At 39.5% G+C, this 24,876-nt stretch overlaps 1 protein-coding gene across 1 annotated transcript in view; it reads left to right on the forward strand.

Annotated features, from left to right (window-relative positions):
- The window catches only part of LOC139714826 (uncharacterized), a 33,077-nt gene extending 29,881 nt beyond the window's left edge, over positions 1-3,196 (forward strand). The window contains exons 13-15 of the mRNA XM_071626483.1: positions 508-722; positions 1,197-1,334; positions 2,788-3,196. Coding sequence (XP_071482584.1) covers positions 508-722; positions 1,197-1,334; positions 2,788-3,196 — 762 coding nt within the window. The remainder of the gene's footprint in view (positions 1-507; positions 723-1,196; positions 1,335-2,787) is intronic.
- Positions 3,197-24,876: the final 21,680 nt, after the last annotated feature.

Raw genomic sequence — 24,876 nt, forward strand, 5'->3', positions numbered from 1 at the left:
GTTAAATAGTTCTAAGTTTGTCTCAAATTTGTCATGTTTGCCCACTCCAATCCTGTTTTATTGAAATGTTTTAAAAAGGACTATGAAGCTTGCGGGTTTTTTTTTTTTTTTTTTGGCAGTATGTCAACCCTGAGCTTGCTCCTTTTTCTTCTCCCCAAAATGCCATTACTTCTTCTTTTAGATACCAAGCTGCTCAAAGCTACGATGATGATTTAGAGTGGGCAGATTTTAGGAGAAATTTGATCCTTCTATTGGTATTGGCCTTATCTTGGTTTACCGCATGCTTGATATGTGACAAAAATGATAAAAACGAAGAACCATCTCTCGGGAGCTCCTACCACCATCCTTTAGAATCGTTTCATCTTTCTATGTTGTCTCCCAGAATAGGCTGTTCTCCATCATCCTAATAGCTGGTTTATACACCCACGGGGTGGATGCGGACGGATTTGGTGCTGAAACCTGATCTTTCACTATAAACTCTCGATGTTTTTTTGTTGGCGACTGCAGGAGTACATCTTCAAGGCGCGCTACTATCACGGAGACCTGGCGGCGCGGAACGTGCTGGTAGGTGAGGGGCTGGAGGTAAAGATATCGGACTTTGGCTTGGCAGACGACATTTATCAGAGCGGATACAAGCGACTGGCGCCAGACAAGAAGCGACCCGTGAAGTGGGTTAGCCTGGAGACGAACACCATTGGCCAATGCACCATTCAGAGTGATGTGTGAGTTCACCTCATCTCTTTATAATCTGGAAAAAAACATAAATGCACAAAATCCATGGGAAATCCCCCGCTTGTAGAGATCTCTTTGAAGCTTTCCAATTTTTCAAATCTGTCATGGAAAAATCGTCAAGACTGAAACTGCTAAAACTGCGTCATAGGTCAGTGAGAATCATTCTTAGCCATCTAGGGGATGCGAAATCTCCCTTACCAAATATTTGCACACTTTAGTTGGTACTTATATCAAATCAATTACAGGCGCCAGTAATAGATGATCAGCCTACATTTCACTCATTATTTTCTTAAATTTGAAGGGGGTTTGCGCATCACTAAAATCTTCCCCATCTTAGTTGTTACATTCTGTGAGTGATGATGAATCGCACCTCTCTTGGTAGAATCTTGAGGAACGAGGCCAACGCCTTATCACGTGATTTTATTTCACCAATGTGCGCGGTTCCCGCTCTTTTCTTCCTGCAGCTGGTCGTTTGGGATCGTATTGTATGAAATCTACACACTGGGCGGCATTCCTTACTCGGGCATGGACGGGCGAGAGGTGGTACACAGGACACAGGAGGGGTATCGGATGGAAAAACCCGATCATTGCCCAGACCAGATGTAAGTTTCCCCACTTTTTTCTTTCATCGCGGCCAGATGATATGACAGAACAACAAAAGTAGCACACATTCTTTCGAATTCCCCGAAACAATGTTCGCTGTGACATTCCGCAAATCCAATGCTGCCATTTCTACCTCTACTCCATGTTTCGCGCTCTTTCAGGCGCTGTGTATAATGACCGGTGGTATTTTCCAGGTTGTCCTCACCAGCAAAATTTGATTTCCTGTCAGCGTTGCCAGATGATATTTCAGTCACCAAACTGCTGAAATTTATTCATTTTTTTATTAAACCGTTGGTGTTCAAATTTCAGTCTTGTCTTCAAATCAATACTTGGTGATTTTTGGTTGTTTCGCAACCAGCATGATATCATCAAAATAGACGAGAAAAAAGTAGGCCTCTCTCTTTCCCCATTGCAATGAATTATAATTTACTGCAGTTATAGCATGTGCTTATCTCGCCTTAGTATAGACATACTGCCCACACACACACGCACACACACACACATGCACACGCACACGTACATATAGTACATAATGTGCATTGCACGTTATAGTGTGTGTGTGACTGTGTGTTCAGCTATAGTGTACTACAGTATGGTGGGTGATATTTTTGATTTGTTTATGTTATCACAAAGAAATTGATTAAAAAGGGAAAAAAATAAAGTCATCAAGATATGATTATAAGATCATGATAAAAAACCTGAATTGCGGCTTTGCAAAGCTATCTTTTGTTGTATCTAACAAATATTTGTTCTATCAAAGTTGTATCTTTTAGTAATGTCAGCTGATTAAAGATATAAGACGTAATAACATCTGCTGTTCAGTCCCTGGCACAGCAAGTACCTATGCAGGACAGCAGACATGAGCTTGACAGAGTGCGGGTACAACGTTGGTGGGGAGGGGGGGGGGGGGGGGGGTCCACTGGAATGTTGGCCCCCATAGCATCGATAATATGGTTAAAATGCTTGGAGATCTCAAGTTTCAGGCGTCCCTAGCTATTATCAGCCTGTCCCCATGGATACGCACATTTCGTTTGCTTGTTTTTTCAGCTTGTTTTGACTTCTTCTCTAGACTTCTTCTTCTTCGACATCTTGAAACCTGTATTGTCAATGGCAGAAGATCCGGGATAACCTCAAAAGAAATCGACCCATTGTGATATGATAATGATCATTACCATGATTATTGCCTGTTACTAAAGTGACATCTTTTTACTGACACGGTTTTTTGTTAAGTATCATTATACCTTATTAATGAGTATGAAGAAAATGTTAAGATATTATATAATATTATATGAATACACTGTATATGCAACATCCACAAGACATATGACTACTCAGAGATAACTATGCCCAACGAAGCGACCGTTAGTTGTATGTTGTATGACTTCAATGTTTTATTGCAAGGAAAGATGAAAGATGAATACGCCTAATTGCTCCCTCAATGGATTTCCACAGCTACGAAGTCATGCGAGCTTGTTGGCATGCCAACCCAGCAGAACGACCTACGTTCACCACCATCTTCAAGCGGCTCGACGAAATGCTCGCTATCGACTCCGATTACCTAACGGCGGAGGATGACCTCTGCAAAGCCGCTCGTTCAACAGCGCCATCTTACGGCGAGCTGGTTCGACGCTCGTCAGCAGAAGATGTGAACCCAGCGGACGCCAGTAATGAGAAGGAGGCGGATGGGCAGAGCGAAGAGGTGGATATCGTCATGGCAACTGCATCCATGGAGACATGCATGGGCCATGGCATCCACGGACCCCCGCTCGCGGAAGAGGAATGCTCATTTGAGATAAAGCGGGACGACGAAATCCTGTTAGATCCGGCCAGACTGAGTTATAGCGTCAATTTTAGAGCTTAAAAAGGACATACTTTTACTTTGACACGCTCCGGCGACATTAATCTTAAGCGGTGCAAGAGAGGGAGAGAGAAGGAGAGTAAGAGGGAGAAAATCCTCAGAGATACGTGTAACACTCTCTTTTATCTTGAGTAGATTTTGCAGGAAACTGGATCCGGTTTTTTTTTCAATTTCCTTTTTTTTTTCCACGTAGATCTTGTAACATAATGTATCATCTCCCTATCTCCATTGTGACCAGCAAAATGGAATGCAGAATATACCTTTTTGTCAAACGTACTTACGGGTTGACAAGGAGGGCTGACTTACAACGTGTTGTTTTTATTTGATAAAAAACAATCACTTTTTCGCTTATCTAGCGACAAGTGTGCACGAATGTATGCATGAATGTCTTTTAATAACAATCGATGTATTTCACCATAATTCATTTCACCTTTCAAGGATATAGAGTAGCTTTACACTGACAGATACACGACGGAGCTAACGTAAACATCAACTGATTTTTCTCATCTCTTTAAATCTTTAGAACAGCCATCAAAACAGACATGTAGACGAATAGAGAAAAGACGGTTTTGTGAAAAGAGAACCTCAAACAATTTGACAATAGGCTTGTACTAAAATGGTATAAAGCCAGGAGTCTCGGCGTAGCATTCATCATCAGTACGACTGTCAACTTAATTAGCCGTTCAGTCGCGTTGTCCATGACGTTTTTCCTATGCCATCATCATTATCAGTATGCCATCATCATATTCTGGGCCATCACCATTATCATTAATAGTATTATTAAAGTAGAGATTCATAGAATCCTGCTCTACTGGAAAGAAGAGTGTCCCACAGTGTGTTCACATAGTCGACTGTGAAAAAAAACTGTGAAATTTAACAGTGTGAAGATGAGACCACACTGTGGTGTGGTTTTCACAGAGCGTTCACATAGTAATGCTTTGTTTCACACTGTGAATTGATGAATAACACTGTGTTCACCCTGTTAAAACGCTCGAATTTAACAGTGTTTAACAGTGTGAAGAAATGTCACACTGTGTTCACACTGTGACTCTCACACTGTGGGACACTATGTTCTTTCCAGTAGGGGGAGCAGCCTTAAAACGGGTTAATATGGGAATATTAAAGGGACTGTACAATACTGGTTGAGGTAGGGATTCATGTTTTGAACATTCCTAAGTGAGATAATGAAAAGCCTCTTATGAAATATGAAAGAGCATGTAATTTTGATAAGGATTCAACGTTTATCTGATGAAAATTTGTTTTCAAATGGCTGAGATATCCAAAAAGCTATTAATTCATGTAAGGAGAGAAAAGAGAGTCAGGCTACTTCATAATCGCTATCAAAAAGTCGGTCCCAGTACTTGTCTAAGATGCCCTGCTGAACAGTCCGCAAGATGTCTCATTTCAGTGAATTCTTCCGTCACCATCATCATTTCATGTCCGTCACCATCATCATATTCATCATCTTCAGCTTTCTCACAGCCAACTCTATCATCGATTTTACCTCGAACATTCCCCCAGTCTTTACTGTCGCCATTACCATCACCATCATTATCATTATCATTGTTATCATCAATGCTATGAATGTACCGCGTCTTTGCTCCTGCCCGCTCCTGTTGCCGTAACCTCTGTCTCGAGAGCACTATTGGATGCAAATATTTTGCCGCAGCCTGTTTTTTTTTTCTCTTCGTCGCCCGAAAATGGAATGACCGCTGTCCGAAGCATTCCTTATCGTTATCGCGTGTATCTTTAATCTCTTCATTTCGCTCTTCACTTTCTGGTTCTGCTTTTTTCCTCGGAATTCTTATCCCAAAACCACATCTTGCAGCGTTATAGCCAAGGCGAGCGCATATCTGTCCATATCTGCATCCCTCATGTTGTTCTTATATTCAAGGCAAGAGACCACAATACATGCTGTATTTCCGTCATTCAAAATTCCGATGTGCCTATGCTCTGTGATGTGTGTACGTTGGTTTCAATAAATTTTCGACGCCCAGAACACACTACTAGTAGTGCTTGCTGCAAGCCTGAGTCCAGCGGTTTGACGAATTTACAGTCAAGCTATCAAAGGGAGCATCTTGGTGTGACAAACTTGCTTAGTTGTTGATGTATCACTTTTTATCTTCTGAGGCCCACTGATAGAGAGCACAGAGTTTTACGGGATCTCTTGTCGTAGACCAGTGATTACAGTAATTATCAGGGCTTATTGTCCTCATAGCCTGGAAAAAATGTTTTCTGTCATAAATGTGGATTCTTATTTCATGGTCATGATGTGTGGTCAGGTGAAATTAACAAATTTGTTAAAAAAAACAGGAAATGAAGATGCCACTTGAATGTTGATGAACTTAAGCACGAATTCCTTTATCAATATCAAATGTGTCAATAGTTTGTGACTTAATGGAGGATTTACAAGACTGCATTAGTCATCGGTTACATGTTGACTCTTGGAGATGTTTAGAGGGCTTTCAATGGCAGGCAACTACCACTACTCTTTAATCACATTTGTGTATGTTATTTTGTTCAAATTCGAATTTACAAAAAGAGGTGTACGTCCTAAAGGCAAAGTTCAAGTTCAAAGTTCAAATTTATTTTCATTTCCATCAAATAAACAGATAAAATTATATACAGTGTATAAGCAGGAGAACTCAGAGAATAAAATATGCAGTGATAACACAGAGTAGATTGAAGATACCCGCAACCAAACTTTTTGAGAGAAAAAAAAAAACAATATTGAAGAATCGTCGATGACGACTCAGATGAAAGACATGGGAAAGAAAAGTGAACTTCAGGGAATTCTCATCGCCCTAATGTCACCCATTTGAATGAATCAGTGTCTCGTTTTCAAATCTTGGGAGCAGTCTGCGTCATTTCCCCGAGTTTATTTTTCCAATCTAACTAACTAGGCAGCTGCAAAACGCAAGAAATATCCTAGTCATACGATCTTAACCCTTTTACTGCATGCTATTTACGAACACGCTGCTTAAACCTGTCACTTTCACTTAAACCGATGGTTACGAATGAGTTTAGGCCAGCATATTATGCTTCTCATGAAATTACACGGGTCGTGTTACAAGGAATGAGCAATTGACACAAAGACACGTAAAGGAAAACAAAAACCGGAAGGAATGACAAAAACAAGGTTTGTTGTTGTTGTTGTTGTTTTTGTTGTTGTTGTTGTTTTAAAAAAAACTTTATAATATATATGGCAGTGTTAATGTAAGCATATCGTGACGAAAACTAAATGAACGATGCTGCAATAAGGATTAATGAAGTCAATGTTAAAATGACCATTACTGTCTTTCTTCCATGGTTTTACATACCACATGGTAACAAAGAAAGAAGAGTCTGTACCATATATCTCCCATTATAAGCTGAAGAGTTTAATCGCAAAAACGGGTTAAGAGCCATTTCGAAATATATCAAGGTAAGTCCATCATCAGCCATAATACAAAGTAAAACCTTTCAAATGAAATCTCACTAGTTACATAACAAAGAATATTCTTGAAGTTATGAAAAATATCGCATATTTTCTGACAATTTTCTTTGCTTTTCAGCAGCTTTAATCGCAAATATTATCTCAAATTGAAAAGAATGGAGTTAAAACGTTTTGTAATCAAACTCTACAATTATACATTATTGGCTACAATGTATAATAGAAAGAACTAATGACGGAGCCAATGATGACAATGGAAATATACTTACAAGATGGGTAGATCTGGAAAATATGTTTCGTGTTCTAGTCTCGTGTGCTCTCTAATGACATAATGGATATTAATGCGAGTTCCATTTATTTGCGACAGGTCATAGCACTATTCATTTTCTGTTTTTTGAACATTAATTGTGTGTCATCCGCAAAATCGTGACTGTGTTATGCATTTGTTAATAAACTTGTGTTATCAACAAAAAGATATTTATTCATCTACTGTGCAGTGGGAGACATGGGTACATGTATACATACATACATGCATATCTATCTATCTATCTATCTATCTATCTATCTATCTATCTATCTATCTATATCTATATATATATATATATATATATATATATATATATATATATATATATATATATCTTTGTTGAATTCATCCAAATACGACCACCAACACGAAGTGACATTAGGTCGCAGGAGGAAATGACAGAGTCAAAACCCTTCAGTACTAATGATGATATTGTTAATGATAGCAGTGACTGCAACGACTATAACAATAACGATGATATGGCAAATAAAAGACCTGTTTTGTAGCCTGTTTCCAAGATGATTTGATATTACATCAAAGCTGTTAGCAGTAATGGATATTTCTCAATAAGTGTTTTAAACAACGGGGCTGACAGCACTGCTTGTGACAGATATTCCATATCCGATGGCGGCACAGTAATCGCTCTTACTTAGCTCATCTGCAACTCAAATAGATTTTCCAAATTGTTCCACCAAGTTCTCAAATAATGATGCATCTATTTTGGTGGAAAATATCGCATTCATTGCGTGCCGCTGGTTAAGCTACGCGGCGCTTTCACCGTCTCGACGTGTACAACAGTGGCATATGTGATTTAAATGTTTTATTTACCTCTTTACGCATTTCACCCTAAACTCCACCATGGATTGTTAAATGTCAATTCAATCAATAGATACGCCTCTTCTCCATTCGCCCGCCGTTAGCTGCCGCGCAGTCACGAAAACAATCAACCCTTTTCTCAATGCCCTGAGTCGGTCGTTGACATTCTTTTAAAAACTGCTCCTGTATCGGTGCTTGTATTATTAACCTTTTTTTCTTCTTTTGACGTTCACGATAGTGCAAAAGCATCATAGCTGGATATGTGTTTTCAGTTGTACCTTGCAATGTAAACTTAATTAAGCCGGTTTTTGTAAATCCTCCCGATGTTAAAGTCAAGCTAATAACTTAAGAGCACCAACGCGGAATCGGCTGGCACGCAATACCACATGTTCATTATTTCAAATGAACGAGGTTTACAACTACTATCTGTTCAGGAAGGTTAAATGAGGACAAATATCATCCGAATGAAGTGCGTAATTATGTTATATTGCCATAGACTGATTAAGTAAATGAAAGTGAAATTAAAGTGAGGAGGTTATGATTATTGTGGCCGTGTGAACCGTTTCCATTGGCTTTGCTCCACACCTTGTTGATGATCAAGTCCCACTGGATAAAATCAGCCCGCAAACTGGATGTAATCTTTAAGCCTCGACCGCGCAGGCCAAGTACAATAACACAGGTTATGCGTAACGTAATATGGATAAATCAGTAAATACGAGTTACTATGTCAACGCCTTCATCACATTAGCGAACATGTGTAACCTTTTCAACTCTCTTCTCTCCTTTGCAAATTGAATGTATATGAATAAATTCAACAAGACACCGGTTGGGAGTGAGGACACAAATAAATTTTCAAGGGTACCAAGCAGGTAGCATGTCGATCAAATATTTGTCGAAGCACACACACGCTCACGCGCACACACACGCTCACGCACACGCACACGCACACACACACGCAGCACACACACGCACGCACGACGCACGCACACGCTCACAAACACAGAAGAAGTCACATACAAACACACATACATACACAGACACATCAACTCCTCATGTATTTGCAATACAAATGTCGTGTCATTTGAACAGAGAGAAATATATTCGAGATATTGTATGTCCAATAAGCATGATATGTCACTATACCATTTGGTTATCAACAATTCTGTGAATGTATATCGAAATCAATATGACTGACCGCCTCGTTCAGCAAGTTATGTTCCAAATCACATTTTGTTTGTCTTCGTAGCGTGGTCGGAAGGAGGGGGAATATATCGCAAGTAGGAAAGGTGAGAGGAGAAATGTTCGTCTCTTTTTTAAAAATAAGATAATAATTATGTCTATGCGTGTGCGTGCGTTTGTGTGTGTGTGAGAGTTTGAGTGTGTGTGGGTGAGTGTGTGTGTATGTGTGTGCGTTGGTGCAGTTAAGAGTATACAACACTTTGCTGTACATTGAATTTAATATTCAATATTGTAATATTGCACCCGGCTAAGTTCTACGTTTCCATTTTGATCAATTAGATCATTTTTGTTCAATAAACAGCGATTTACAGTAAGCATTGCAAGGATGACAAATATCAGCTACTTTTTTCTTATCCAAGCAATAGGTTATGCAAGGCTTTTCCAGTTAAAGGGATGGTATGTTATTGGTGGAGATAAGGATTTGGCTTTTATTATTTTTTTTTTTGCATGATACCAAGAAACCACTTATGAAATAGTACAGAGTATACCATGAAAGAGGAATTCAAGTTTATTTGATGAAAATCGATTTTGGAATGGCTGAGACATCCAAACCAAAAGTTAAACAAAGCGCTCGTAATATAAGATGGGTCCCACCTTTTATTGGGATCGTTATATGTAGATATCTCAGCCATTTCAAAATCAATTTCTATGTTGAATTCCTCTGGAATTACATGCCCTTTCATATTTCATAGGAGGTTTCTTGTTATCTCATTTAAAAATGTTAGAAACCTGAAGCTAGTTATCAACCAAAACTACACGATCCCTTTAAAGATGATACGTTCAGTTGCTAGGTGATGAAAAGGAACTAAGAAAAACCCTATAAGAATCTCGCTTAATTGTGTATGTCGTTGTTTCTTTGTAACTCCACTTTTAATAAAGACTGCACAAGGAAATACACACACCACTGAAAGAGTATGCTCTAAGCTTTTCTCTATTTGAATAAGTGAAAGATCAACTCAGCTGATGGACAACCCAAAACATTTACTTTGTTATCAAAACGGTAGATTTTAACTCGCTTCGTGTTACTGATACCATCGCCAGTTGAAAACATAAATTATACTAGTATATCAATGTGAAAGCAGGAAGATGTAACTCGTCATAATATTGAAATTAATTGCGCAGCGTCGAACAGTCTTCTCCCTGCCGCGCACACATACATACACACACACACGCACACACACACGCACACACACACACACACACACACACACACACACACACACACACACACACATCTGCTATTACAGCTCTTCCAACTACCGCACTCTTTATTCACACAAAATGTATATTTCGCAATTATAAAGCTTCTCTTCATCATTGTCACTCCCCTTTCTTCCTCCGCTCGCCTATATATGTATTTGTATAACATCATATGCTTTTGTTCTTCTGTGTACACGCCTTGACAGTGGGGACAAAGCACAACCATCTCGTTTACGGCGTGAGTCTATCTGTAATTTCCCGGATGACTTCCATTTTACTGGAAATGTTTCAGACCGTCAGTCGGCTCCCACTCTTTTATTTATTTATTTTTTTTTACAGCATATACAGGTTTTATTATTTAGGTGCCTGAGAATTCAATTTCCGCGTATCCATTATATCATGTTGTTTCTATACACCTTCTTTTCCAGGGTAGTGGAGATCTTTTATTGCTGTCATTCAGCCATAGCGATGATCAGGAAATGAATAATGTTCATGCGTCATGACTAGATTAAATGTTGCCTTGCAAGCGGAGAATTAAAGCATATATGTGTTGAATTCATGACGCGTGTATTGCTGCTCTCGCAAGAAATATGAACCAGGAATATTAGGCCTACAGCTGCAAAAGGCATATTCTATTTCGTAGATAACCAGATAATCAAAAATCAAAATCAAAAACAAAAACAAAAACAAACAAGATGTTTAAACTTTCATCTAAAAAGAAATCTCCGCTTATTGAAGACATTGCCAACAGATTGTTTGTAACTTTACTGTTCCGCATTATTCCTTGAGTTTGTCTAAACATAAAAGAAAAATGATGACAGGAGGATTACGAGATACAAGAAATGTGTCTCCAAAAGATGTCGCAATTTCTTTTGCTCAACTTACAATCAAAACGTAACATGATGAGAAAGGAAACTTATCTGGGTTTTTTTTTATTCATTTTTTCGTTTTGTGATTTTACTGCGAGGAGACAGAATGCTCATCTCACAAAGTATCAGATCGGTGATATCTATACGCTGTGGGAGGGGGACAATCACAGTAAAAAGGAACAAAAAATGCGAGAGAAGCGCTGACTACGTTGAAGCTTAGACAAAGGCATCGAAAGCGAATCGTCAACATCTTTTCCATCTGGTAGTCACATTACTTCCAAACATTGGCTTCCGGGTATCAGGTGCGAAATCTCCCGGAGTACTTACCAGATCACGTTCTGGACTCTAGACAGATATTTGAACTGGGAATCGCCAGTCATACACAGAATTGAGAGTTTGCTCATCTGCGCCCGTAAACACCAATCAGCTTCCTTTGCCTCAATACAAACAGGTGCCGAGTTTCCCTGGGAGGAGGGAGCGAGGGAGGAAGGGAGGGAGGGAAAGAGGAGGAGGAGGAGGAGGCAGGGGTGGAGGATTGTTTACGTTGTAAGATTCAGACACAAGATTTTCATGAGTTGACATGAGTTGGCACCTTGCGCACTGCGATGCATTTCCGTCGCCAGCATCATTACAAAGAAAATCGTCCATAACTCAACGGGAGGTGACCATAGATAAAGGTCACGCTCTCTTTCTCTCTCTCCGTTAATGTCTCGCAGCTAGTACAGGAGGTTGTCCTTGTGTTAGTACTAGATGTCTGTCTGTAATTGCAATGGTGAAAAAATAGAACTCCAGCATTTAATATTCTTCAGCATAAAGCTTTATGCAGACGTCACATTATTATGTGTCGTTCAATCATTTTTTTTCATCGTGTTTTTCTCAATACAGTCTGCACTGGGTGCACATTAAAAATGAACATACACGATCATACTAGTAAAAAGCAATTGGTGCTGTTGATGCTATATTACTGCCAGGGATGTACCACGCAAATTCAAACCTCTATCTTGATACTAGTCAGGATTTTGTAGTCGTTTTTTAGTGTTGTTAGATTGTTGCTGTCTTCAGTATGACTGCTAGTCAGGTGTGTAATCTAATCTCTTTTACACCAATGACTGCTTTGTAATTAAATGAAGGCCACAGACTGCTGCTTTATAATTCATATCTGAAAGAAATTGTGAACTCAAATAGCAATTGATAGAGGGATGGATGCGACGACACTTCAAATCAAAAATCCAAAACCTTAGAAAGTCAAAATAAATCATCTTAAGATTGCCCCTGAACATTGCTGTCTACTTATAGTGTTTTCAGTATAGGCTTATAGTTGTGTCCTTTGCTAAATGATTTTGCTTCATCCGCACTGTGGATTAAAGATATCTATATCTCTATATTTTTTTTTTCTTTTTTTTTTTTGGGGGGGGGGAGGTATTCATGGCATATCAGATATGTATGTTTGTGTTTGAGTGTGTGTGTGTGTGTGTGTGTGTGTGTGTGTGTGTGTGTTTGATACCACAGCGCCCTTATCAGGGGTATAGAGGATGGTATATTGTTTGTTTGGACAGTCGGTTTTCGTATGAATACACTTTGATAAACCATATTATACAAGGCAACTTGAAAAAGGAAAAACACGCGTGCACAAACTTGTACAAACAATATATCATGTTAATTTTCCTTACACAAACAAGCAAAACATACACATAAACAATATAAACAGACAAGGTAACAAGTATTATGATAATAAAAAGTATATTTTTCAGACAAATACTAATATGAAGGATTCATTTAACTAACATGACATAACAATGCTGTAAATACAAAGGAATTAAGAAATTCCACACAGGTTGTTAAACAGTGCATTCCCAAATGAGAAAAAAAAAATATTAAGTCTTGATAGAAGTGGATTCGATAACAAATAATATTACTTAAAATTAATTAAGTTAAAAAAATAGACAGGTAATAATGTGGAAAATATGACGGAATAAAAGAACAGCGAAACAGGTATTTCTATAAAACAGTAAAATCCCCAAATACAAAGAGTGTATTCAGTCGTCAATGAAACATACTCAATATCAATATGTGGTAAATGTAGGGCGGCAATTGAAGTAAAGGCTAGAGGAAAAAATAAAGATGCTGGAGGGAATAAAAACAAAATAAAAGGATGCCATGATGTATTTTTAGCTGTGGGCGATGAAGGAGAGTTAAAATCAGGGGACACGCCGTGACTCTGGTTCAGATTGTTAATTGTGATTTGCTTATTCCTTGCTGACAACACGTTTGAGTGTTTTAGGACGTGCAAGTCGCATCATTGTATAGAGCAGCAAGAGTGTTACAGTGAAACAACCTAACGCCGCAATTTCAGAAACGTGTCTAGATCGTCTAAACACTATGTTCGTGGTTTGAATGTTTCTTTCTGTCATAGCTTCATGACAGCGGAAGCACGGCTTGTACGCAAACAATTATTACAGAGAGGACGTTTCAGTTCGATTTATGTCCGAAAATTGTCACGAGTGGCGATTTTATCCAGAATCGTGCGTGATTCAGTAGACACCGCAGCGCTCAATCCTTACAGGAAAGCGTGTACCTGGCGGACATCAAAGTACAATTTGACGAAGAGAGAGAGAGAGAAAATAAAATGAGCAAAGTGACAGCTTAAAGGGGGAATAAAATAACATGCTTGTTCGGAAGTATCAATGACGTCATCGAATGGTGTGTCCTCCATACGTTTACATCAATACTACACGAAAACATTGCGCTCCCGTGAGCTACAGGAGCACCCCACGCGCCGTATTCCGGAGAGAGGCTCTGACAAAATCCAATTTACGTCAATCATTATTGACATTTCCTTTTGGAAATATATTTATGTAAAAGACGCCCATCGAACGAGTTCGATTCCTTTCATCCTGGCTCGGTGGGCCCCGGGCGTTGAAATGGATAGGAATACCACGGAGTCTTACCGGTCGTCCTGGATGCTATTACGGCCACTTGTGGAGGATAGGGCAGGAAAGCCTCCACTGATTCCATCCGCGGCGCCAGCACCATATCTTGTTTGTCCCTCACACGTTCCACGTTACCCGCGGATCTATGACAATGCTCAACATGTACATGTATTTCACATGCACAGGTTGTTTCTATGGATACAACGCTCTTAAGCACACACACACACACACACACACACACACACACACACACACACATTCTTTTTAAAAAAGCGTAAGAAGCGTTTGTTTCCACTCTTCTCGAGGAGATGTTACAAAACGTAGAGATGAATTATTGACATCCTTTAAATCAGGTGGTGGATTATTTTGATGTGAAGCTCATTCACGCCCACCAATTGATGACGTCAGAGAGTTACGTTGTGCTGAGACTTTGATAGATATAAAAATGATACTAAATATACCAGTCACTGACGGGAGATTTGAATCTCCTATTCTGTAAATCTGGCCTCTCTTTTAGTTTGTAACTATAAATTGGGTTCACCTGGGCTTATACGCCCTGCATTTCCTGTCGAATAATCTGGGTTTAGTGGGATTGAATTTCCGTTCGCACATTGTTCAATGTTTATTCAACTTCAGGCAGATTATTGCACCAGAAAAAAATAATTTATTCATTCATATATCTTTGTAAAAAGCATTTTAGATCTGTCTCTTTTATACTTTTGGGAGCAGTGATTTAAAAAATGTTCATGATATTACATTTGACGCATATGTGTTGTTGAATCACAAAACATCCTTCCATATAAAATTTTTGCTATAAAGCCTAAAATACAAGGAGATTTCAGTATTTTTCTCATTAAATCGTAATTGTAGACGGTTTAGTCTGGAAACATTTTTATCATAACTATTGTTCACATTTTGTGTATTTAACAATACTTAACATCGATTATACGGATTCAAATTTTTACAGTGGTTGTTTCTTTCCCTAACTCATATTATAGAGCTATTTTAAAGCACTAATGCTAGGTTTTTGTGTCTTCTGCAAATGGTAAATTATTCCTTTAATGTCACAATGTTTCTCGTTATTTGGTATGGCTTCTCCTGCAAGTAATCTGCAACCGAAGGTCTTTAGCTTGGAAGGCATATTTATTCCAAATTCACCATAAATAAAATTGCATAAGAAAAGGTAAGAAACGTATAGGATAAATGACATCAACCGAAGATACATAATATGTACATATAAAGGAACATAGTACATCGACATTTCGGGGAAATTATAAGTGTCTGTCATATTTTGTGAATCTCCCGAAACGGCTCTACGATATATCACTCCCCGATGTGCCGCGACCTAATTCTGAGTAATAAATTGTACAAGCCGTGAATTTTCGAAACATCTTTTAGGCCCTGAGATTCGCCAACTAAAAATGGGGGCACTGTGTCACGGTGATTGCTACTCCCGACTATCAATCGGAGTTCGACCCGTCAAGTGCATAGGTTCTGGGACATGATGTTTTTACCTGCTCTCGACCCAGGTGTATAAAATGGGTACCTGGCAAAGCTAGACCTGACCCTCTGGTAGAACAGAGTCAACACCGAAGAGGCTACCACTGAATTGATAAAACATTATTATAAATTCTTATGACTTTCTCTTCAAGTCTCTTAAAGTATTATGATGTCAGGATTTTCCTGAACGAAAATCTAAGCAAATCATTACCAAAAAAAAAAATGTAATTTGTCGATCTTCTTTCCTGGTAAAGAATGTACAAATGCCAACAATGGACCAATACATGCAGAGAGAGAGAGATAGATTTCGCATTTTTATACAGAAGAAAAAAAGATTTGTGGGTATACATGCATCTTGAGTACCGTCAGCGTGTTGCAATATATGAATGTGGCACTATATGAGTTATAGGGTGATGGCACCGATGCCCCGTAACGGCGATCAATTTGTCATGGAGATATATACTCAAAGCGTCGTTTGTAACGCACTAATTGGCAATTCAGTGTGGCCGAAGCGGCAGTGATAAAGACCCTGTGGAGTATAATAAGTGTTGATTTCAATTTGCTCTTTATACAAACCCAGCAATCCTGAGCATGAACTCGCCTTACACATGATTCGCCATTATGCCTTTGATGCACGAGGCACTGTTATCTTTGGTCTATCCAAATGTAGCTATGAGTACCGTGAGTACGGCTATTCCTGGCCAGATGGTATAAACAGTGTCTACCGCACGTCAAACGCCAGGACTTGAATAAGGTCAGATTTCAGTCGTGAGTCCAAGCAAACTCTAAATCGAGTAAGTTCGAACCGCTGGGACTGAATGTAATTATTTTTTCTTTTTTTTTACTCGAAAGGGTTACCTCGAGTTGCGTCCCGGTTTCCTAAAATGCGTTCGTTCCAGAGCACGACATCCATAATTCACAAGTTTCGAATGTAAACCGTTGGAGGTAGTTAATATTATTGGGTTACCGCATCGAGCCCCCGGAGTATTGCGAGATTTGAGTCGATAAGAACGCGCGCAGGCGTGAGACTGCTTTTGGAGATGCGATGTCATTCGTTTGTTAACTCTAATGTCTTATGAAATAGTGAGCGCGTCGGAAAAAAAGTTGCCTCTCTCTCTCTCTTCTCTATTTCTCTCCGTACCTTGTTATTTGCCAGTCGTAGCAGAGCTGTGGCGTTGTCCAAAATGTTGACTTGGTATGCGGACATTGTGTGGGTGAGCCTAGCCTCTCTTGCGTAATTGAGATGCCGAAAATGTGAGCATCTAGGCACACATGCGGCGCAGCTGTGACCAAAATACTCTGCATCTCAGAGTCGAATCGATGGTGGAGGTTTTTTTTTTCCGTGTGTGTTTCTGTGTGTATGTCGGTGTCTGCATGTTTTGTGTGTGATGTTAAACTGCGGGGTCAATGCACCGTGACTTTCGAAGCAGACATCCGAGCTAGAACGTGATCGCATGGAGGAAACAATAACAACAATAACAAAAACACCCACACAAGCACACACAGAAGCACACACACCGGTATACACACACATACACACAAAAAGAGGGAGAGAGATAGAAACTAAACACATAAACACATACAAACACATAAAACTCCTCTTCATCCGTACACAACTTGAATAAAGTCTCAGGACTTCATTTGAGATGTGCTCGATTTGTCTGAAGAGGGTACCGTTCTTTCTGTATCTTTTACCAATAATGCCAAGGCCGCGAACATAACAAAATGTGACTTGTCATGGTACTCTTTTTAAAAGCATACTGCTTGTATTTGTCTTGACTGCAGAGTCCCAATTTATAAATGAATTGGATTAGTACTCGGCTCGTAGGCGAATGTGCTTTCGGTCTATCGTACTTTTTGTCCAGTCATACACCTTCAAAGTGCCACATTCGTCTCCGGGAGTCATATACCTGAGAGGGATATAATTACATTAATGTCATAAACGCAGGAGTCAGAAGGAAGTCTTTACCATACGCTAGACGAATTGTATGTCTTTTTTAAAGCCACAGATTCGTCTCTGCATTCGAGAGTGGACAGATCTACATTCCGTAGCTCTAATTGTGATAGCAAGAATATGTACAAGAGCAGGAAACTAACCATCCAAACTCACACTGACAAAGCATGATTTATAGTTATTTTCATCACACACACACACATACACACACACACGCGCACACAAACACACACACACACACACAAACACACACACCACACAAACGCACACACACACTCACACACCCACCCACTCACACACACACACACTCACACACGTCACACAACTATTGATTACAAATTACAAACACCAGTACTTTACGAGTTAAAACGAACATAATAATCAAACATATAGAAAAAGTGAGGGAGATGAAAAAAAAAATGGAGAAAATTAATGCACCCAGTAAACACTTCTCAGTGCAGCAGTAGACTGTCACAGTAGGTATTCGGATTGATTGCAGATGAAGATCAGACGGGGAAACTGTATGTGGGTGTTATTCTTTACCTCTCTTTTTTGTCTCGAGTTTTACAGTCCTCTCGCGCTTGTCATATCTCTGCGTAATCAGATGAAGGGAGCCATATAGTTTGGGTGGACGTTTACACACGTTGTCTTCGACATACCAGCCAAGGAAAATGGTTGAGATCGGTGACAAATGTTAGTCACTAAGGATGGGGGGGGGGGGGGGGGGGGATTGGGGTAGGGGGAGTGGGGAGAAGGGAGCTTTGGGCGGGCTGACGTTACCCCGTGGACAATGGATGGGATCCGTCAATTAAGGTTAGTCATTTTATTGGGAGAGGTAAAAACACCAGTTCCCAAACCAGGATGGAATTCCCTAAAAGAAAAAAAAAATGGGTCTAGAAACGTGAAGTGCGGCCGGAATTCATAAAGTATTTAGTCATTCTAGAGGAAATGCCAATACAATACTGATAGTTGAGCAAAAATGGTGTTATCATTGGATGAAAAAATAGTAATTTTGATGAAAGAAAACGAAAACCTAACAACACACTGTCTGTACAGAAAATGACCGGGGATTCCCCGCAAGGCTAGTCATTGTCGGTGGAGGGGGAAAAAATGAAGGAAAAGTGTATTGGCCGTTTAAAGAAAAAAAAAAAAAGATCGTTTGACTCCGAAATGGTGTAGGCCCTATATAGCCCGACCCCTGACCAACTGCCTATTGGGCCAGGATACGACGTTGATTGCTACCCCAAAACCCCTGGCGCCACCATTCACAGCGACACCGTCTCCCTCTGACCGGCTTGCAGCGGATGATCGAGGACAAGCCATCGTCCGTCATCGTTTGCTATCGAGCTCCATATCCGACGACTGTAAAAACAGAGCGGAGAGAGAGGGAGAGATGGATAGATAAATAGAAAGATACAGACAGAAAAGAGAGAGAGAGAGAGAGAGAGAGAGAGAGAGAGAGAAGAGAGGGAAGAGAGGGGAGGCGGAGTTTGTATAAACAGCCTCACTGAATGGAAAATAGACAGTAAACTCATAAGGCAACAAAATTAGTACACTTAATGCTGACATTCATTGGATATGAAAATACGCACACTCATATCAATACACCTTATTGAATGTCATTTTCAAGTGTCCCAGCCTAGCTGTACAACTTGGATCCTTTTCAAGAATATGCTTCCACATTGTGGGATTTTCTCTATCAACATTTTTTTTTTTGAATTATTGTCGTAAAGCCAAGTCCTCAAGATCTAGGTCATGTTGTTGACTATTTTAGTAACGTTTATCATTGCTGTTAAAGATGTAATTTCCTAGGGTTCCAGCAGGAATTGCGACATAGCAGATGTTGATGATTAGCTTGGTTCGTTCATTGCCTCGTTCACTAAACTACTTAGTACTGGGATTAGTGCGTGTTTGAATTGGAAACTATCCCCCCCCCCCCCAAAAAAAAAAATATTATGATGATGATGCTGTTTATCTATTCAACTGCGCAAATCATGATCTTCGATTTGATCAGTTAATTGAAGATCATTATCTATATTAGTTTTGCTTCTTGCTGACACTACAAGCTACTATGATAATTCTTTGTGAGAAACGAGGTTGGAATCTTTGCGATGATCTGAAGTTTCAGTGAGAATCAGATTTTTTTCTTCAAACGTTTTGACTCTGCCTGCTTGTGCCTTTTTAGTTTCGGACTGGAACTCAAATTTTTCAACTAGAGTATGGTCATCATGCTCTAAAGACATTTCACTTTTGATAAAATTCTGTTCCTATCGAAATTTGTAGGGGAAAACAGAAGAAAACTTCCTTGGGATATTTCCACAAAAGTTAGTTTTCATTGGTGAGTTTGTGCACGTACTCGTCCTAGTATTCGCTGTGCGTGTCTGTAAAGAATGCGTGCACAAATTGATTTGAATCTGAATTAATCGCGAACTTTATATTCAGACTTCTTCGCAGTTATGACGCCTGTCAAGGCTAAAAGACGAGGGGGAACAGTGCACAGCGATTAGCCCTTTAGAACAGACGGAGACCCTACAGAGCATGTCTTATCAAATGATAATCGATGCGCCGCTAACGAAGAGGAGTCTTCGTCCCATCACACTCAACGGCGATATGTAAATTTTTCCTTCTCTCTCCGCATCCCACATTGCTTCCACTCACCCCCCGTTTCCCCCTCTACCCCGTTCTTCCACACTTTTCTCTCATCCTTTCCCTAGCTATCTTCTTCCATCAATCGTCGATCTTCATCATGTTTATGTCTCTTCAGTCACTCACTGTCTTCGTAAGAACCATCAGGAAAAACTCGCTATACGGACGGGGTAACCTGAAAATGTCAGTGCCTGGGATGCGCGCCTGTTTCCCATCACCACTAGGAAAAGAGAAAGCGAGGGCGTAGACATGAAACGACTATTTTTTGATGGGAGTAGAAAAAAAAGTGTAAGTTTAGCGAACAGCTTTGAAAATAAAAATCACCTATGTAACGTTGCGCGACAGGACGCTACCGACGGGGTCGCTCTCACGCCGATCCAGCAGATAAATCTAATTTTTGCAGTCACCGAACGTCGGTCGTCCCGCATCCTCATATCTTTCTCTAGACGAATCTTAGCTGTGGGAGATGGAGCATATTGGTCACGAGTACCCGACGTCGAAGATATTGGGGAAACTCATGTAGTATATTGAAAGACAGCAGAGCGTTGTGGACAAATGCACAATCACTGTATTGTTTCAATTTATCGTTATCATTTTCGCCTCGATGACATTATTGTCTGATATTACATGGATTAGTCAATTCCGAGTCAGCCGTTGGATGAAATTGATCATCATTGCATCATTGGTTATAGTAGCTGTCAAAGGCCCACCCCTCTATAATGTCTCTTTCTGTTCTGCGAATACGTTCTTCAAAGGCTGTACAAACAAAAGAACAAAGTGTGACACGACACTAAGTTCAAGCAAGAACATTGTTCTGAAGAAGGGCTTAAAACATTCACTTCATCTGCCACCAGGAATTTGCTCGCAATATATCGAAAAGGTTTACCAAGAAATCTATCCGGCTGACGCGGTTTGCCAGGATGATAATTTGTGTCTCTTTTTTTTTCTGAGATCAAAAGTGTAAAACAATTTCGATCGTATGCATACGATTCTTATTCCCGAAGCGCTCTGCCCATTCAGCAGTGGGTATAAGTAGAACGTTACCATGGTTACGTGATGATCGATCGTGCCCTGGCTATCGTATTTTCCAGCAAGCTGCATGCGTTTCACTCTAACGCGCGGAAGATCTTTGGATGCTGCTATGGCCAAAGTTGTTACCGTCGGGTATGCAATGAGACAATAGTACTTCCGGCGAATGTTTTTGGTTGATATTTCGCATTTTCATTGTTATCTAACGGAAGCCGTCATATCATAGCGTTATTTCACACATTTATCATCCATATGTGAAAAACTAGACAGAGAAAACGATAGAATGTTCCCCTGAAATTCTCTCCAGCCTGACGTATTGATAGACACGGCTATACAATACCACAAATAACTTCCCTGACATATTGTGAAAAGAAACGTGTGTGATTTTCAATTTCGCATTAAGTTTGTTTATCTGAGAAATAACTTTTGTTCTTTCTTTGTACATATACACATACACGCACCATCAAACGTGCGCACATCGTTATACACACATGCATCCACCATCACACACATAAACTCACGCACACACACACTCACACACACACACAACCACCAACATAACTATGCCGATTGTTCTAACATACTTTTTCTCTCTTCAAAGTTTTGGATGTGCTTGTATTTCAAGATTCTCATAGTAACGGAATAACTGGTTTATTTCCTGCTGGAAGGAGCATAGTGTCCCACAGTGTGAGAACCACAGGGTGAATACAGTGTGAACATATTGTGAACACAGTGTGAAATCTCTTCACACTGTTAAATTCAAGCGTTTTTAACAGTGTGAACACAATGTGAGTCGTCAATTTACAGTGTGAAACAAAGCATTACTATGTGAGCACTCTGTGAAAACCACACCACAGTGTGAAATTATCTTCACACTGTTGAATTCGAGCGTTTTCACATACTATAGTCGACTACACACTGTGGCCACACTGTGAACACACTGTGAACACACTGTGGGACACTGTGTTCTTTCCAGTAGGGAATTACTTGCCTTGCAACTTTGTTAGATGAAATTTAAACCGGTTACAAACAAAATTAATGTAACAGTATTGAATAAAGGATAACGTTTTGCTGATGTTTACGAGTTGTCAAAGAATGATTCTAAAAGAACAGATTTCATGGATAAACCTTGATATTAGAAAATGGATGGAGCTCGTTTGGTCTCAATATTCTAAAAGTCAGGGTCAGGAATATAGGAAAACAGAAATTGGGGATTGTGTTCCGCTTTTGAACCGTAAAGCTAATAACGTGTAATCTGCTGTCGATAGCTCGTTATTTCGGTGGCGGTACAGTCTATACATTCATTTCCATTGACTTAGTGGTTTTGGTCATATTTCGCCATTTTGGTCATCTAGTGCCGAGGGTTAAAAATGGCGTGCGAATAGGGACCTGTTGTGTTCGTCGAGGCCGTGACAGTGTGTCCTTACCAAAGTATGTGTACAATCTGTTTAGCAGCTTGGGGTGTGCGCGTGTGCACAGCGTTTAGAAACAATTATGTGATCCGGTGAATTATTGTGCTGCAACGGAAAATAGGATAAGGGTCAAGTTTTACCAACTTAGTAATGCCGGATCATTATGCGAAGCCTTACCTAAGGAAAAAAAAAATATTATACAATGCTTGGCTGTCGGTCTCAAGAGGCATCATTAAAGACAGAGAGTACTAAAGAAAGCATCTGCTCAAACGATTCAAAAGACTGCAGAGAGAAACGGGGAGGGGGAGGAGAAAGTGCTATTAAACGTGGCGATACTATGCATTTCAATCGCGAAGAGTTCAAGTAAACAACGGTAGCTCCAAGAGCACGTACGAAGGACACCAATGAAGTGCTAGATCATCCCACGTGGCTAATTTGCCACAGTCCCTACTTTCCCTCGTCTTCTCCGATGAATAAAAAAATCAGGAGATTAAAAATCTCATTATTTTCACTAGTTTATATCACACAATTTCGTGGCTTCCCCTTTCGAAAGTTGTATTTTTTCTTACAATGCTGATATTTGTGTGTTTGTTCACTCTATAACAATGTTACTTCCGTAGGTAATTTCTACACCTTTCTCTGCTTATCATTACATTATCAGATTTATAAGATGAAATCATGATTTTTCAATCAAATCAGTCCTCATGTGTTTGACATAACACACTACATTATGTACTACTATGAAGCAGTACATAAAACACTATAAACCTGACTGAATCCAGCAATATTAGTAGAACACGTTAGTGAAAGTTTGAGGAATATCGCACAATCCGTTCAGAAGTTATGAATTTTTAAACTTTCTGTCCAGCCATCGCCGGATGAGAAGACTACTACTGTTTGTGATGTCCCATAGGCATAACGTTATAAACAAGAGATTATATAAACAGAATTCCACATAATTATTTTCATGTTTCTAGCAAAACGAATGAGCGCCTGATTCACCTCTTTCAGAAAGCTGGGGAAACAATATTACCCTTAATAATTTGTTAGTAACAAGTCGAGGGAATGTGCAGTTTTCTTTTTAAAAATGAAGTATTGTGGAATGACGTTAATACATGTATTCTCTTTTCATTGCTGTACACACGTGACATCACAAACTGTTGTAATCTTCCCATCCAGCGGTGACTGCACAGAAACTTTGAAAATGCATAAATGTTGAACGGATTGTCCGATTTTCCTCAAACCTTCACTATAATGTTTTACTAATGTTGCTGCATTTACTCAATACACACATATTTGGGTGAACTTGACCTTTAAAAACCTTATGGCGGTAGGTCATTTCGGCATTATAGGGTAGTTTGTCATGAAGGTTAAGGCTGTGGTTATCTCGTCTCTACTTAGACAACGATGGTTTAAACACTTGTTAATTACATTGACACAGAAAACGCCTCGGCTTCAAACGCGGTATAAACGACAGGCATTTATCTATCCCAGGAGCGTCATTTTCTGCCGCGGAATGACTCTACCACGCCCAAACTTGAGGGTCACTTCAGATGCCACGCACGGAAGGAGTCACTATACGGGAACAGTATAACCAAAACCTCACATGAAAACAAAAACAAAAACAAAACAAAACAAAACAAACAAACAAACAAACAACAGCAACAAAAAAAAAAGCCCATGCCTGGTTTACAGAGGGCGTGGTGGAGGGCATGGCGTCTTCATTGTCACAGTTATATCATCCTTCCCAGCATGAAAGAAGCGTATAAATGGAAAATATTAATCATGTCTATCTATCTATCATTCTATCTATCTATCTATCTATCTATTTATCTTTTTATCTATTCTTCTATCTATATCATCTATAATTTCCTTTTTCTTTAAAAGAAGCTGTATCTTTAAATACTTTTACATTTCAATTGAAGATTTCTTTTTCTTAAATTCTTATATAGAAAAATTCCGAAGATTCGTTATTCCGAAGGTTCGTTATTCCAAAGGTTCGTTAATCCGAAAATGAAATAGAGTTCGTTATTCCGAAGGTTCGTTGATCCGAAATAATATAGGGTCCGTAACGAACCTTCGGAATAACGACCTTTGTTTCATTTTCGGATTAAAGAACCTTCGGAATTACGACCCTTATTTCATTTTCGCATTAATGAACCTTCAGAATAACAAAGCTCATCACCTTTTTGGGATTAACGAACCTCCGGAATAACAAATTTTCGGAATAACGAACCTTCGGAATAAGGAACCTTCGGACTAAAGAACCTTCGGAATAGCGAGCTGTAACCAAAAAATGAGGGTTTTTTTATTGGACGCTCCTATTTCGAGTCCTTTTCTCTCCCTAT

This window comes from Diadema antillarum, unplaced genomic scaffold (genome assembly GCF_040938485.1).
Source record: "Diadema antillarum isolate AM-2024a unplaced genomic scaffold, OU_Dant_1.0 seq00002459_RagTag, whole genome shotgun sequence".
Taxonomy (NCBI): domain Eukaryota; kingdom Metazoa; phylum Echinodermata; class Echinoidea; order Diadematoida; family Diadematidae; genus Diadema; species Diadema antillarum.